The following is an 18269-nucleotide window of genomic DNA, read 5'->3' as shown; positions in this document are numbered from 1 at the left end:
TGACATCCTTGATGCTTATGTGCGTCCATATGCCGGGGCAATAGGTGATGCTTTCATGTTACAGGACGACAATGCAAGACCACACAGGGCTCGCATCGTAGATGATTATCCTCAACAGGAAACAGTTATGCGCATGGAGTGGCCAGCTCGATCGCCGGACTTGAATCCTATCAAGCACGTTTGGGATGCTTTAGGAAGACGTCTAGCTGCTCTCAATCCGCCCCCTCAGACCCTTGCCGCGCTTGCAACTGCTTTGCAAGAGCAATGACTCTCGCTTCCTGTGGAACTGATAGACCGCATAATTGAAAGCATCCCACGTCGCTGTATGTGCTGTACTGCTTCTAGAGGCGATCATATTCCATATTGAAGGTACTTTTTCTATAGCAAACTGACACCTTCGATTTGTTCATTTTATACATTTTATACATATATATATGTGATTTTTTTTAAATGTACGATAACCAGTGTAGAAAAGCAACAACCAAATGGGATCGACAATTTATTCAGAATGTTCTCGAGCATGTGAAAGAAAACTGGAAGAACCAGGTTAGAGACCATAAATTTCGTTTCGTTGATTCAACGATAGCCAATCAGATAAAATTGCTGAAAAACTCTGGTACTACGCCATGTGGCGAAGTAAAAATGAACGAGTTACACGGTTTTAAGATAACCTTCCATTGTTCATGTGGTGAAAATCCTTAGGACAACAACATCTTTCTGATGACATATTCAGGTAAAGCATATCAGCCAAGAAATGTTTGTTAAGATTCTTCCAGAATATTGGATATTTGGCTGGTTATACTGAGAACGAACCAGTGCCGTATATGCGTATAAGCTGCACAAGCTGTAGCTTAGCGCCCCCATCCCCAAAACTTGTACCATATCCCATATAAAAAAAATCTGATGTGTGCACCACATAACTTCCTTGTACGGAATATTAAATTATACGCATTTTTTCTTGCATTTCATTTAAACTTATTGGATTGAATTAAATCTACTTCGTCGAGAGCGCATAAACCACAATAGAATTAATGCACTCTTTAAAATTCACTATATTTGCTTACGATAGCGACACTCTGGCCCTAAGTTCACTTAACAACGTTGCATTTCATTCATTTTGTAACTCAGAATGCACAAAATTGAAATCGGAAAAACCTTAATCGGAAGATATGAGCAGCATTATTCAATCATTTTTAGAGCAAAAAATGCACAATTTACAAACATATAAGAATAAAGAAACTGAAATCACTCAGCCGGGTAACAGAGTTGATATATATATGTAAATATATTTATATACGTTTGGTGCGGCCGATTGTAACCAAAATACGAGGTGCACATCTACGTGTTATAGCAGTCCCATAATTATCTAATCATTGCCACATGTTCTATTCAAATCCCATAATAAATCTAAAACGATGTATAAAAGAAATTAAGCAAAGAACAACAACAAAAAAAGAAAGAAAGAAAAAATCTGAAAGGTTTCAGATTTTAAATTACGTCCAAAGGGGCATTCTTTTTAACGTTTTGTATGTTACCTTTATTTTTAAATATCATGTTCTTTGCACTTAAAGCATAGAATTCAGTTCAATAGCAATGTCGCAAAATAATTTTAAAATGAGCATATCTTTAGAATTTCCGAGACACAGTTCCGCGCGCTGGAGATAAAAAGATCGTTTTTGCCCCGTAGTGTTGCCATTGTTCGCTTTTAAATCGTTGAGTTCGTTACTCAAAAATTCGTATAAAAGTTTTAAAAAATATGAAAAAAAAATGTTTCACAGACGATTGAGTATTTCTCACTTCGCGACAAGGCAAAAATACATAAAAACTCAAAATGTCTGTATTGAAAATTACGAAGCAAATCTTAAACACTTATTTTCTCGAATAAATTCCAGAATGGATTAAGTATGATTTAATTCGCAATAATAAAAGAATGCGTTATCTTTGTTATTGCGAAGCTTACTTTCTCTAGATTGGCAACAAATCCACTATTCTGCTGTTTCAAATGTAAACAAGCAATTCCGCCAATGGCAAACATTATTAGGCTTAGCGGCACTTAAACAACTTTCAAATTATGGATAATTCTAAAAATATTGCATAGAGATTTACTAAAGGCATAAAAACCTTAATCGGAAGATATGAGCAGCATTATTCAATCATTTTTAGACCAAAAAATGCACAATTTACAAACATATAAGAATAAAGAAACTGAAATCACTCAGCCGGGTAACAGAGTTGATATATATATGTAAATATATTTATATACGTTTGGTGCGGCCGATTGTAACCAAAATACGAGGTGCACATCTACGTGTTATAGCAGTCCCATATACAAAATTTCAACGTTCTGAGGATACTCGTTTTTGAGTTATGCGAGATACATACGTACGTACGTACGTACGCACAGACTCCATGAAAAATTCTCTTCAGAATTCATTTTAAATTAGTTTTATAATTTTTTGGGGGAAAAAGAGCCCTTTATTCTTTCCTTACGTACAGATATCAGGCAAAAACATCGTTCGATAGCTGCATTGCATTCGATAGCTGTGAAAATGGATATTTGTGTTGAAATATGATGCCTGAAACTTTTCGTGATTACAATACTTCCTTTTTACTTCGTACAAGGAAGTAAAAATTCACTCCTATACCTGATAAGAGCCCCGTATCTCAAATAGCTTAGAATCTCCTTAAATATAAATCCGGTCCTGGAAGAAACTGAATTGTTTCTCGCTCGCTATTTTTATACTTAAACTTGGCAATAATGGTGACGCCATTTTAGAGTTTAAAAAATGAGGGTCATAATAATAAAGAAGTACTAATTAAAAGCATTAATAATTCAAAGACAAATATGTCTTTGTTAAACTACAACTTGTGAGTTATAGTTTATAAAACTGTAACTATAACTGTTAAAACTTTAACTCTCTAACTCTCTAACTTTGTTAAACTATAACTTGCCAGTCTTTTAAAGTGCTAATACACCAAAAATCATTTTAAACACATGGGTAAACGCTGGCAACTTTTTTCTGCTTGTATAATATGTGACTTTTACTTACCCAATATCTTGTATTTACAATAAAAATCAATCTTTCTAGATGAAGCCGGTCGAGAGGGAATGTCTCCATTAGGAAGTCCAATTGTCTTGCAGCGAAGAGGCTCCGTGTATGGCACAAACGTTCCTCTTATTACAGAACTCGGTAAGCCGTTTTTTAATTCTCTGTTACTCTTCAGTGGTGTTATGCTCTCAGAAAAATATAAACCTTTTGATTTACTACAGTGGTAGCCAAACTTATGAAGCTTCTAAGCTACGGTACCATTTTTAAATCCTACTATGAGCTACCAGCCGAAACAACTAGCAATTTCATAAAAAAAAAATCTTACATGTGTTTATTTCCTATAAACTTACATTTCTAGAAATATGAAATCAATTTTAATTAAACTATATATGACAAAAAGAAACTGAAATTGAATGGTACATCAGAATGGAATTGTAGTTACTAATAAATAACAAATGCTATGATAGAATTTTTTATCAGACTTATTAAACTTTAATGAGAAGTATAAAACTCTTCTTTTTTCTGTCATTAACAAGTTTTCTAGTGCTGGGAGAATAGATAATGGCTCCCACTTGAACATAATTGTCTAAGTGCTCATCAGTGAATCTATATCTGTACTGATTTTTAATTAGTTTCATACTGAAAAAAGAAATCTCACACAAATATGTAAAGCTGAATATTGCCTTCACTTGGAGACAAAGCTGGACCAAAATTGGGTATTTTTCTTTAGGAACATGGGGCCAAATATTTTTCAGAAATTTTACAGATATGTCATCTTGAAAATCAATCAGTTCTAACTCTATTGCAGCATTATCTTCTTGAAAATCAATCAGTTCTAACTCTATTGCAGCATTATCTTCTTGAAAATCAATCAGTTCTAACTCTATTACAGCATTATCTTCTTGAAAATCAATCAGTTTTAACTCTATTGCAGCATTATCTTCTTGAAAATCAAAATGCCTCATAACACAAGAGGAGAGCACTTCATTAATCTCTATAAAAGGCGATTTGACAAACATTTGAAATCTTGGAAACGTCTTTCGAATTCACTAACTTTCTTACTAGCTGATACACTTGCATAGCACAATAAACACACACATTTGTCCTTTACTTGAGTAAAGAAGTAATCAGTTTCCCATTCCGAATAAAAGTAATAAGCTTTTTTTTCCTTTTTGCTTGAACACGCCATCGTGAGAATAGACCTAGCTTGGTACCAAAGCGTAAATCAAGCTATCCAAATTAGCAAATGTTTAATATACATACGAAAATTATAACGTGCACAACCTCACGCGTATACAATCAGAGCCTGACTAAAGCAGGGGCATACGGGGCAGTTGTTCCGGGCCCCCACATCAGAGGGGGTCCCTGAATCGAATACAAAGTTTATTTTACGTTTCCTTCTTTAATGAACATTTTTTTAAAAAAATATCCCAGTACTGTGTAAAATCCGTCAGTTTTATGGGTACTTTTCCGTTTCGCCGATAAAGGCACAAATGATGCCAATTGGAATATCCTCGCTGGTAACCTTTTACGCATCATTTTGAAAACAAATCGCAACCATTTCTTAACAGATTGATTGTTCCTTTCAATACTGGCATACAGTTACATAGAATTTTTATCAGATAGTTCAATTTTATGCCCTAAGACCACTTGCGGTAATTAAGTCAATTAGGATGCAATCATACCGCTTAGCCGAAGGCGAAACTATAGAAAAGGCAAAGTCAAGGGTTAAATTCAGCGAAGTGAAGCACTACGGTTTTAAATAATTTCCGAGTGAGCTATTCGTACGAATTGAAATAATTCTTGCATTTAAACTTGCATTCCAAATTAAGATTTAGCGTGAAATTAATGTAGATAATTACTAAGAGAATTAGATTTTTGTAGCGAAGACATGGCAGTTTGTCATAATTTTGAGTCGTAGAATCGAAATTTGGAAAAAATTGGCATGTCGTTTCAGAAAAAAGTCCGATTTTGTGTCAAAATACCTATCTTAGAGCAATGCTTTATATAAATCTAATACATATCCTAAGTCTCGCTTTCGAGATATGATAAACCCAATTTGAATTTCGTCAATCTGCCCTGTAGAACGGGAGATATAGAACTGTACCCCCCCCTTTTTTCGCATTGTAGCTATACTTACAATGTTCTTTTTCTATACTGCATTACGAATCGATTAACTTGTGCTTTATCCCAATAGTTTGTAACTCAACACATTTCTGACTCAGAAAGTGATGATGCTAGACTGATGTTCCTGGTACCTTTGTGATGATACATTGAGTTATTGCAACTAATATTGAAGATGTGGTAACACTCGAGCACCGAGTCTCGAGTTGTTGACTCGCCCAAGCAAAAGAGAGTCTCGAGTCCGAAACTCGAGGCTCTTTTTCGCTTGGGCAAGTCAGCAACTCGAGACGATTTTCCACATATTTCGTGAATTTCTTACAGCTAATTTAAAGTTGTTTCACACATAATTGAAAGAATACAAACATAATATCTTTGCAGCATTTCTTCCGTTTCTGTGCACGTTCTCCATTCTGAATTTTCTCTTTCTCCTGCTGAATCACTGTCGCTTTCATTTTCACTGTTCGATTACACCGACTTTTCGCCTTACTTCACTTTTTACTTCATCGCTATCTTCGTCACTGCTTACCTTCTCTTTGTCATCAAGTAGTTTATGCATATACGTAATTTCATTCTTCGTCAACGAAAAATGGAGTTCATCTTCACTTAAAGTGATTTCTTTATCATATTCCATGCTCAGTGGGCTCCGTAACTTTCAAAATAATACTGCTGTTGCCGCGACTGTCGAATTCGAACTAACGTCGAAAACGCATGTATAAACCTTTCCTTTTTTTAAAAAAAAGGAAAGAAAAAAAAACTTATTTAAGAGTAAGAATTGGCAGTTATTTTATACGCATGTATTGTTGAATACAGTCATGAAGCGGTATTGCCCAAACCAAACTTAAATAAATATCATTACCGCCCGAATTATCGCATTAAACCTAGTGGTGATGGAGAATCACCATCAAATCAAGTGGTGACCGAGAGTCAGTGCAAAGGGTTAATATTTTACTGCACAATCCAAAAATGTTCTCAGTCTGACGTTCGGCCTGCTTATTTTCACATGTATTCTCGCCCCACAGCGGCCAGTAGGCACCGCTATGGATTGTAGATGCTCATTCTTTGTGTTGAAAAGGCACTGTTTTGGGTCACCTACCTCTACACATTCATATTAGTCTCTCTCGTTTTCTAAATCTATAATGGCAATAGGGAAAGGGTTCATGGCCCGTGTACGATTGGATCTGTGCCCACTATGTGTCTTTGTAACCCATGAAACTTTTGGGAAGAACCGCTTTTAGGAACTTCCTGTATTTTCACAGTTCTATCTTTTTCGCCACTCCTGTGCTAGATAATTTAGCGTAATTCTCTTCAAATATGACTGTGCCATGCTGGATGGGTTTTCGAGTCGATTAGGATCGTTAGCTGCAGATTTAACGTTACGTCTGCTACTTCGTTCCCAGCTAATTTCACATGTACGGAAACCCAGACCAGACTGGGTCTGTCATTTGATGGAAACGTTAAAATTTAAAAAGAATTTTTTGTATGTTATGTACTGTTGGACTCTAACTTCTTTGCACTCGAATTTTTCCAAGCTTGAGGCTGAGGCGCTAAATATAGTTATCTTTTCAGCTCTGTGAAATGTGTTCATCTTGATTGCTGCTTTTAGCGCAAGAAGCTCTGTCTAAAAGACGGGAATTTTTCACTCTAGGCGTCTTTCCCAAGTTTTGAACACTTCTCTTCCTTGAAGTACGCAGTAGGTTTCAATCTGTGCAAATGGGCAGGGTTTTTTCTTCAGATGGGGTGTATTGTAAGTGTACTGTATGCGTTAAATCTGACTCCGCCGGGGGAACGTGATCGGCTTAAACTTCTCATAGTCTGTGTGAATGAAATGTAAGGATACTGAGCTAAATCTAATTCTGGCATGGCAAGGACTCGGCATACCTTGAAAGGATTAAATTATAAATTAAGGTAAACTATATACTATGGTGTTTTTGGCGATAACGGGCACTACATTGAGCCAATTTGCAGAATTTTTAAGAAATAAGTACAAAGATTATAAATTAGTTATTTGTCATATTATTTTTCAATTGAATTTGCTCAGGCTCTTATGGATTTTATTAATAAAGATAGGGAGAAAAGTGGCCATTTATGTTTAGTGTTTTATTCTTTTTTTGTTCACGAAATAAAGTTTCAGCTTTAAGATGTGTGTATATGTGTTTCTTAGTTATTTATTATTTTGATTTATTATAATTAACAGCTATTACTTTCATGTCGGGTATAGTGTGAATGCTAAAGTTTCATGGTCATAGGATCATGAGTCGTATCTTTGTTGGTTTGTTAATCCGAAGGGGCTATTTGCCCAGAAAGACTATTAATTTCGTTTTGGTATTTTGCGTTGATTCACTTTTCAAATTGTAGCCACCAAACATTACAGCCCTGTGTTATATTATATTTAAAGAAATTAAATAATGAGGAAATCTGCATAAATGTATGTATGTTTCTCGCATTGTGATAAAACGACGGTACCTAGAGCCATCAAACTTTGGATAACATACGTATCCACCCAAATATGGGCATCTGGAAGCCTTGGAATTTGTTTTATTATCGGTTTCATATTTTGTAAGACTTTAACGAATTTTTGATTATCAAACTGAACGATTTCAAACCGAGCCATGGCAACTCGGGAAAAAATTATCTCCAGCGTTTTCGATGGTTTTACCGAACCACCATCTTCAGCTGCAAAACCACAAATGAACAAGATAGGAAATAATGATTAGATAAGAAAGCCTGGACAAGAATAAGCAAGTGGCGCCATCTGTTGGCGAAACCAGAACTAAAACATAATTTCTCTAAAAGCCGAAGGCAAATTTGGATTGGAATTAGGATCGTTAACTAAAACAGAAAGATTTTTATGAATGTGAAATGCCTCTAGAAAATCCAGTTCTCCAATGGAAGATGTTTTTTGAATAATTTTGGCAGCATAAAAATTGAAAGTGTGATTTTCGGACCAACAATGTTGAGCAACAGAAGACTTCTGTGTTTCCTTTTTTCTAACATATGCCTCATGTTCTTTGACGCGAAATTTTAAGGCTCTCCTAGTTTGGCCAATGTAAATTAAACCACACTGGCAAGGAATCCTATAAATACCCCAGGAATTCATATCCGGAATGGGGTCCTTGAGTATAGAAGTTGGAATTTTATTGATGGGAGAATAAACAACCCGAAAGTTAAACTTCTGCAAAATATGTGCAACTTTATAGCTAATTGATGGAAAGAAGGGAATGACAACAGAATTTTTATAATCTCCTAAAATAAGAGTGTGGCTTTTAGTGTGTTGAGATGAGAATTTTTTAACTGCTTGATTAATAATGTTGGCTGAAAAGCCCCTGTCAATAGCTATTGCTTTTAAATAATTTAGTTCTTCATGAAGGGCTAGTTTGGAGGAGCAAACTTGAAGAGCACGGAAAACATAGGAATAAAATGAAGCTAACCTTTGTTTAGTCTGATGACATGATTTAAAGTGTGGTGGAAGGCAAACCGATGAAGGTTTACGGTAAACTGTAGTACTGAAGTTGGATGTGTTACGTGTGACCAGAATGTCGAGAAACGGAAGAGAATTGCAAGTCTCAAGTTCAAAAGTGAACTGAATAGCAGGATCAATAGAATTCATTGTTGAAAGAACTTTATTTAAATCATCTTTATTACCTTCAAACAGGGTAAAAGTATCGTCTACGTAGCGGAACCATGCCGGGAAGTTTAAAGTTTCAAACAATTTTGATTCATAATAATGCATGTAGATATCAGCCAGGATGGGAATGAGGGGGCTTCCCATGGCTAATCCCTCAGTTTGCTTGTAATATATATTTTGGAAAACAAAATGTGTTTGTTTCAAACAGAGTTGAGTGAGAGAAATTAGCTCATCAATTTCGATGCAAGAGAAATGAAATTCGCGAAGTCTGGTTTCTAGACATCTTAATGCACCCTCCACTGGGACATTGGTGAATAATGATTTTACATCAAAAGAAACCATGAGTAAATTACTAGGAGAAATGTTTTTAACCTTTTTTACAAACTCTATTGAATTTTTTATGGTTTTTAAACTCTTTGTAGCTTAAATAAATAGTTCACTGGAATGAAACTTGAAGAATCGCTTTGTAAACAAATCTTTGCCGCATCATTCAAATCTTTTTCAAACACGTTTATTTCCCATAACGCATTCGAAACAAAAGAGAAATACAGGGTATTTCATAAATGATTCATTCGTTTTGGAAAGGCTATATTTTCAAAAGTATCGTATTTGTCGGCGTAAAAAAGGCACTTTTTTTCTTTGAAAATAGATCTGAAAAACGGGGTTCGTTTCCTACGTCGATACTGCGTCTGATACGTCGATACTCAGTTTTGATTTTTAAAAGGAAGACACTACCCAAAGAAAAGTTGCCTAAAGGAATATTTATACATGTTCACGCAAAAGGCTGGTTGGATGGAGGAGGAATGAAATTATGGATAGATACAAATTGGTTGAGGCGCCCTGTTGAAAAAAACCTGCCGTATTAGTATGGGATCAATTTCGTTCTCGCAGAACAGAAGATGTTAAAAATAAACTCTAAAGAATTAAAAACTCGGGTATAATTCCAGGAGGCCTAACTAGTCAATTTCGACCTTTAGATGTCTGCATTAATAAACCATTTAAGGGATTTATGAAGGAGAATTGGAACAGCTGAATGCAGTCTTCAAGTTTTGAGGTTACACCGTCAGGAAGGACTAGCACCTAGCAAGTCTGTGAATGGGTCAAAGCTTCACGAGATGCTGTGAAAACACAGACAGTGGTTAAATCGTTTAAGAAGTGTGGCATTTGTAATGCACTGGATGGCACAGAGGACAATTTGCTGTATGAAGACTCGGAGGCTGAGGTTTCAAGTGACTCTTCATTTAGCTCTGGAGATGAGTGTCTGGGTTTGGACGAAGAAGATAAAAGGTGTTCTTTCCCAGATAGATTGGGTGTTTGCAGAAAGTATCACTTTGCCATTTGTATTTATATTTAAAATGATGTAAATTCATTATAATGATCAATAAATAAGTTTTATCCTTCAAAACTGTGTATAAAACAGGAGGTGCGTCCTTATACGCCGGCAAATACGGTATTTCACGTACGCACATGAAAGCTATATGAAAAGAACCACAATTTCGCCAAGTTTATACACCTTTTAAAGGCGGAGGATTACGCCCGTCGATTAGATTTTTGTGTCAACATGCAGCATTGGAGGACAAAATTTTCGCCACCCAAGTTGATATTCAACGATGAAGCAACGTTCCACTTATCCGGAAAAATTAGTAAAATAGTGAAAAAAAAAACTTAGTGAGTTTATGGTTCTTTTTTTATATTTTTCATGTTTGTACACGTAATACTTTTGAAAATATAGCCTTTTCAAAATGAAGGAATCATTTACGCTAGTCCTGTATTTATAAACCCTAAAATGACAGTCTGCCAATACCAAGAATGGTAATCCTTCAGAGCATTTAAAAACTGACAGTGATACACGATCCTTAGCGTATTACTTTCTAACAAAGGCCAGAGTGTCTGCAAAATTTCCTCACAGTTCTTCCAAAATTTGAGATGTAGAAGTATTTTTCTGACAGCAATGCATTCGTTAACAGGATTAAATTCAGGAGGCAAGGATTTAAGTTCGTATACACAATAATTGACTTAATAATAATGTTCTACCAGCTCAGCCCATGAAGGAGAACAACCTGTAGGGAAGAAAATTATCTTATTTTCCTAATTAAGAGCAAACAGAAGAGGCAGTGTTAAGTCTAGCGCCACATTCTAAGCATCTGTTAGCTTGCCAGTCTCCTGTAAAGTACCGTTATAAGTCAAAATGTGCTTTGAATGCGCATCCAAAAGAAAATGGCATTGTCAGTGATGGCGTTTCTTCCATGATAATTTTTTTTTCACACATTTTAAAGAAATAATATTATGTCTATCAATCACTTCCAATCAAAATACATTCCAGTCTCTGCAAGACTGACAGCATCTCGTCTTTTAAAACTGAAAACTTCCGGTGATATTCATTCCAACTAAAGAATGGTTTTCAGTTTTCAGCGTTACAAATCAATCATCTGCTAGAAGGTGAGGAGAGCTCTCAGAAAACATATGTTGCTGTTGTTGTTTATGGTCACTTGTCTGACGTATTCAGTCCAAGCCCACGAAATTCCTCATGGCAAGGAGCGCTAGATTACGCCTGTCGTCTCCTAGGGTTACGGACCCCTCTCCCCTTTCCCCAAACCACACGAAAGGACTTTTGGCTCGCCGCATATTCAGAGTGCCGCCATGTCGCACCGACACTATACATTTACAAACATCCGTGCCTTCTCCGGGATTCGAACCCGGGCCCTTTGGCGCAGCATTCAGCGATGCTAAGCACTATACTGGTCAGGCGGCAGAAAACATAATCTACGCAAAGGAAACAGCCCAATGGAAGATAATAACTGGTTGTGTGTGGAGGGGGGGTAATTGTGGGGACGAATCAGACATATCTGGAACATTCCCCGTGTGTTCTCCTACGGTACACCACCCAGATCCCATTTGAGAAACTTGGAATCAGTTTTGATTTGAGTACGTTTTGAAGTTCAAATCATATCAAAACTGATTCATATCAGTTCTGATATGCTTTTTTGATATGGAAGCCTGTCTTTGGACTCGAAGAATGTTATTTAATATAATACTTCGCTGTGAATACTTTTTATCAAAGTAAAATCGGTCGATTCATATTTTGGTTCATATAAGTAATTTTGATCGATATTAAGATGTCATTTCATTTCAGTGAACGACACGAACGTTCAGTTCCTGGACCAAGACGACGACGATGATCCAGACACAGAGCTGTACCTAACACAACCATTTGCATGCGGCACGGCATTTGCAGTGTCCGTTCTGGACTCGCTCATGAGTACGGTAAGTTAGTATGTTTTACTTACGTAGTTTTTCAAGTGTATATAGTTTTCGAAGATTTCTAGAGAATAGTTTCATAAAACATGTTTTGGATTTGGAGAAATCTCCCTAAACATCTTACTTAGATTGCGAATTAACGTACGTGTAAAGAAGCGTGCAAAGAAGAACTATCTAGAGAATCCTCCCCTCCCTCGAGCGGTGGGCACTATTTTGTCTTTTTTCAACATTGGCCACTCTTAGGCGGCAACCATTACCTCCTATGAACGGACGGACAGTTGTCCAAAGTTCCCGAAAATAGTTAGAAATACTAGTAATAACAGCAGTGGTGTGGCTAGGGTGGGGCAAGGGGGATCATCTGCCCCCGGGCGCAGCATCCAGGGGGCGCAAAATTGATGTCACAAAATGTTAGAATGCAATGTTTTCCATTCTTGGCACACAGAAAAGGGCGCACAATCTTCAGTTGCCCGCGGGCGCTGAAAACCATAGCTACGCTTCTGAATATCAGTAAGGAAGTCAATAAGGTGAAATCCACCCCAGTTACTCCTGGAATTTATTATGCAAACATCACCCAAGGTCTTAACACTGCACATTATGCAACGATTGGGGTTAAGAAAAAAGGCCAAAAACAGGATAAAACTAAAGAAGTTGGCATAAATGCTCTCTCAGATATATTTAAATTAGTAAAAGAAATGTACAACACGTTCAAAGGTTTTTCCATTGCTAATATTCTCCAAAAAATCCCAGCTGTAATACCTGAAATTCAGGCAGCTAACAATTCTATTGATAAAATGTTTATTTTACATTCATGTCCATAAATTAAGGGTAATTCGGAGTCACGCTGAAATCGAACTCTAAAATAAATATATCACCTGTAAAGTCCCTACACACATCTTCAAGAATCATATGAAAATTTCAGGAAGTAACCAGATGACACCGATGGTACGTCACAATGACGAGAGTGTAAGAGAGTGATATGTAAGGAATACAGGCAAAGAAGTAAAATTGTTCGCAGGCGCTTTGTAAGCATTTCAGTGCAATAACCGAATAGTTATGACACAAAGGACGCATTTGGATGATTTTTTACGTGGTAGAATTATTGTCCGTCTGGAATGTGGGCGTACCCAACTGGAAGGATCAGACGAACTTGAATTGCCCAGAGTGTCATCTCCAGGCTTTGGCAACGATTCCAAGATGACGATAATGTGAGTAGACATTACAGCACAGGTCGCCCCAGAGTTACAACGCCGAATAAGGACCGGTATTTGGCAGTTATTACCAAAAGAAACAGGCAGAGCACAGCTTCAGACCTGTCTCGTCAGCTCTCTTCAGCCACTGGTACGACAATTCCAAGGCAGACCGTGTACAAACGCTTAGTGCAGATTTGTCTATATGCTCGTAGACCTGTCAGATGCGTTCCACTTACTGCAACTCACTGTCGCCTGCGGTTAGTCTGGAGTAGAGAGCATGCATTGTGGAACCGCAACAGTGGGCTTGTGTGATGTTTTCCGACGAGTCCAGGTTTAGCTTGCAGTCTGATTCTCGCCGGACTTTCATATGGAGAGCTCCAGGTACCCGTTACCACCAAGAAAACATCATTGAACGACACCCTTACGGTGGTGCAGGAGTGCTCGTTTGGGGTGGAATTATTCTGGGTTCCAGAACTGACCTGCATGTTCAAATTGGAACCATGACAAGCCAAATCTATCGGGACGTCATTCTGGAACAACATGTATGTTTGTTTCGGGGCGCCGTGGGCGCACAATTTGTGTTTATGGAGGACAACGCCCGTCCTCACCGTGCAAACATCGTAAGCGAATGCTTTCAATCGGAGGATATCACCGTATAGACTAGCCAGCATTCTCACCGGACTTGAATCCAGTAGAGCACGTGTGGGACATGCTTGGCCGACGAGTTGCAGCCCGTCAACCTATCCTACATGTCTACCGAAACTTTGGAGAGCATTGCTTTTTGAGTGGTGTAATATCCCCCAAGGTCAGATGGATAATTTGATACTCAGCATGCCTAGGCGTTGTACGGACTGTATTGCATCGTCTGGGAGACATACAATGTATTAACAATCATACCAACCATGTAATATTGGTTTTTTGTAAATATTTTTTTTTTTTTTTTTTTTTTTTTTTTTTGTAATTTGCTCCAGGGAGAAAAAATCGCTAATTTTTTAATAATATCAAACATATAGTATCTTTTTTTTTTTTTGCTCTTTACCTTTTGTTTAATAAATAAGCTTTACAAATAAGTCAAATTTGTTTTGCTTCTAACTCTTTCTTTGCTTGATTTTGCATTATCCTTAATTTATGGACATGAGTGTATTTAACCTACTAGCGACCCGCTCCGACTTCGCACGGGTATAAAATATATAGCCTATGTCACTCACTGAAAAAATGATTAAAATCGATCCAGTTGTTTTGATTTATTCATTACTGCCCGTGGCCCGCACGCGTTAAATTTGGAGTAAAACAATTCCCCTTTCCTTATACCATGAAGATTTCCTGCTATCTTTGGAATATCTAAATTCATACACTACATTTTCACTTATTTACTTTTTACATTTTTACCTATTTATTTTATTTTTACAACAATTAATATATTACAGAATGTCTTTATATACAACGTTCACAGCTTTCTTGTCATTAGTGAATGCGTAGTAATGTGATTGCCTAACTGATACGTTGTCGCGCTGAAAAGCACTTTTTTATTAAGTGTATTGTTATTTTCTTCGCTAGAGAGCTCCGATAATAAACGCGTCCGATCGCTGCTAAATTCAAAGTGCTATAGGGAGAACCGCGGCCTCCGACGCGCTATTTATAGGCACGCTCCCGCCGCCCCGGCCGGCCGGTACCGCCGCAAACGCTACGTCCCGCAATTTTTAAATCTGTAGACCTTTTCAATGTGTACAATACTTAGTACATTATTTTGATAAATCTCGTAGGGTTCAGCCTGCGTTTGCAATGCAAGCGGAAAAAATGTAATTATTTACGACATCCCATTAGAAACCTCAAAAATAAGAGTATTTCTCCACTATTTAATGGATGTTATTACACATATAAACCTTCATCTTCAATCACTCTATCTATTAAAAAAAACCGCATCAAAATCCGTTGCGTAGTTTTAAAGATTTAAGCATACATAGGGATATAGGGACAGAGAAAGCGACTTTGTTTTATACTATGTAGTGATTTGAGGAAATCTTCGTGAATAACGCCAATTAATACTGTTCAACTTTCATATTTTTATTTAAAAAAAAGTTATGTACCCCTATTTATGGAATATTTATATATTCTCGGTTTTGGTAGTAATTCTCTCACTCAGTTTTCCCCTTAATTTACCAGTGTTGTAAATCTTTTCATAATTAATTTTGTCACCATAAGTTTTGCACTTTACCATGTTATAATCTACTGTAATTATTTATATTCAAGTCACCAGCTCGAATGTTTTTCTAGATGCACAACTTACAACCATTAAGTATATTTCTTCATATTTTTACAAATTGCTAACTCTTCTAAATTCTTTATTCATTTTTTCGCACTTTAATGTGAACTGTTGGTCTGCATAATTAAGAACAGCTCAAATTTTCTATCTGGGGTAGGGCCCAGGTGTTTTGACACCGCTCCACAGGAGGGGGACGAACAGTTACAAACATGCCGTCTGCAGGATTCGGAACCTGGGCCCTTCTTTATCGTAAAGTCCCTCCCTTAACCACTATACCATCTGGGTGGCCAAGAGAAAACTATGGAAACTGTCTCACATAGATTCAAACTAAATACGGTTAGTGGGATATATGAACTTCCTGATATTGGATCATCCTACTATAAACAATGCGATTTTTTTTTTTTTTTTTTTTTTTTCCAATTCCTACTATTAGCTTACACTCTCACTATATCTTGTTCAAATTTTCAGTCGTTAATAAAATACTTTTTATTCATCCACCACATTTTTTTAAACTTGGAGTGGATGACACTCGATGTTAATACAGTTTTTTCACATATTAAAGTCAGTTCCTACTTGTTGATTCCTGTTTATCGGAACTCAAGATAGGCTGTATTATAAGACTTACAAATAATGACCGTTTACTGGAATTCTCACATGCGTAAAAATTAATTTCATAAACAATAGTACATGACTGTGATCAATGGGACTGTAATATTTAGCAAAAATAAGTGGCAACAATAAGACAGAGTTATAGAGATTTTTAAAGTGTATGGAATTAAAGAATTGTAGTTTTACAGAGTCGGATGAAGCGGATGGAATGTCCCAGTATGTAGCGAAAATTCTCCTCATATTTCTATGTTATCCTCATATTTCTATGTTCATACGTGATAATAATATGTGTTTTAAAACATAACCCTTTAAAATGTCCCTCGCTGATTAAAATAAATAAACAGCAGTGTAGATTATGCAGTAATATATCTAGGACGAAAACTCTTTGCAGCAGGTTAAGCGTATGTCGCCTGGAGTCGTGTGAAATCATTAGATGGAACATTAGTAATTGAAGAACTGGACTGCTCGAAACTCGCTGGAAAGGTTCCTTGCAATAATGCATTAGAAGAGATGGATAGAATGAGAAATTATAGATCACCATCAGCTTCATAAATTAGAAAACAAAAACATTTTAATAAAAAAAAGTAACTAAAATAAAATGTTTCTTTGTTGACATAAGTAGGAATTTACTCTAAAGACATTTATTTTATATTACTTGTTTCAGTTGAACTAAAAGTCGGAGAAGGAGGGATAAATCGCCTGCATTAATTTGATATTTAAGCTGGTAATAATTTTATCTTTCGTAGCTCAATTCTTAGTGCAAGTTTTGAAAAATGCAGTTCGATTTCCAAAATTATTTTTTTCAAAGCTAATTGGAAGTGTCAGAAGAGCACATTCGACATATTTTGCTTTATGAACTCAATTAAAAAATAATCGATAATTATTAATGGGAATAAAAATGTAGTATAGGGAATCGGGCAATAAGCATAAACTACAGTGAATGGTGTTAAACAAACTCCTAGCGGAAAACTACAGACTAGAAGACAAGCTTCTTTTGGGAAGGTCCGCAGCGCTTGACGAGAAAGTATTGCAAAACTCTGGTGGAAACCCATCGTAACTATTGGTCGATATAAATCTATTACTTTAAAATATGCAGTTCTATTCCATTGCCAGCCCGCCGCTCATTTGCAATCTGTCTGTGTCGTCACCTGACAGCATTCACTTTTTCACAATGTTTGCGACTATACATCCAGTCAAGCCTTCATCCGCATGCTTTTCATGAAAAGAGATATCAAACGGAAATAAAATGGGGGGGGGGGGGGTAAAGCGAGTCGTCTTTTTTCCCGCAGCTGTTGTTTCTATAGCTACGATACAAAACGTGTAGCATAAAATAACCTTGAATGTCCTATTATAAAGTATCAAATTATATCAGAGGATGAAGGACAGCATATATTAAATTTAAAAAAAAAAATTATTACCTTAATTTAGAAAAATGAAATAAGTATATAAAGAAAGCATTATTTATGAGATGATCCAATAATTTTATAACACGAATTTGAGTTTATATCCTAAGAAAATACTGCAGTTCTTTCACAATATAAGTCCTTCCCATGAGATCTGCTTCTGATGACATGTGGACAAACTTTTCCACCAAAGAGGTACATTATGGATTAAGGGGAAAAAAGGCGATGGCCACAAATAAATTAATATTTTTAGATATAAATTGTTATCGTCAAGAAAGCTGAATTCTAAATTAAAGGAAAAGAAAATGTGAAAGGTTTCAGATTTTAAATTACGTCCAAAGGGGCGTTTGTTTAACATTTTGTGTGTTACCTTTATTTATTAAATATTATGTTCTTCGCACTTTATGGTTTATAAAATTCAGTTCAAGAGCAAGATCGCAAAATAATTTTTAAATGAGCCTTTCTTTAGAATTTCCAATACACAGTCTCACGTCCTGGAGATAAAAATGTTCTTTCTGTACAACGTTGCCATTACTCGCTTTGAAATCCTCGAGTTTGTTAATCAAAAATTCGTTAAAGGTTTACAAAAATATGAAATCGATAATAAAACAAATTTCAAATGTGGGCTTCCAAGGTGCCCATATTCACAGTAGGATTACGTCAATCAAAATTGGATGGTTTCAGGTACCGTTGGTTTTCACCCAATGCAAGAAACATACATTTATGCAGATTCTTCATTATTTAATT

General features: G+C 36.3%; 1 protein-coding gene across 2 annotated transcripts in view; it reads left to right on the top strand.

Moving 5' to 3' along the window:
- Positions 1-18269, top strand: part of slo (calcium-activated potassium channel slo) — a 514476-nt gene that overhangs the window by 477181 nt on the left and 19026 nt on the right. For both annotated transcript variants that reach the window (XM_085825984.1, XM_085825983.1), the window contains 2 exons: positions 3090-3191; positions 11933-12063. In XM_085825984.1, coding sequence (XP_085682110.1) covers positions 3090-3191; positions 11933-12063 — 233 coding nt within the window. The remainder of the gene's footprint in view (positions 1-3089; positions 3192-11932; positions 12064-18269) is intronic.

The sequence above is a fragment of the Stegodyphus dumicola genome, chromosome 10, assembly GCF_044657685.1.
Source record: "Stegodyphus dumicola isolate Sdum_Otavi_A_Nest chromosome 10, ASM4465768v1".
Taxonomy (NCBI): Eukaryota; Metazoa; Arthropoda; class Arachnida; order Araneae; family Eresidae; genus Stegodyphus; species Stegodyphus dumicola.
This window is presented reverse-complemented; position numbering and strand designations above follow the sequence as displayed.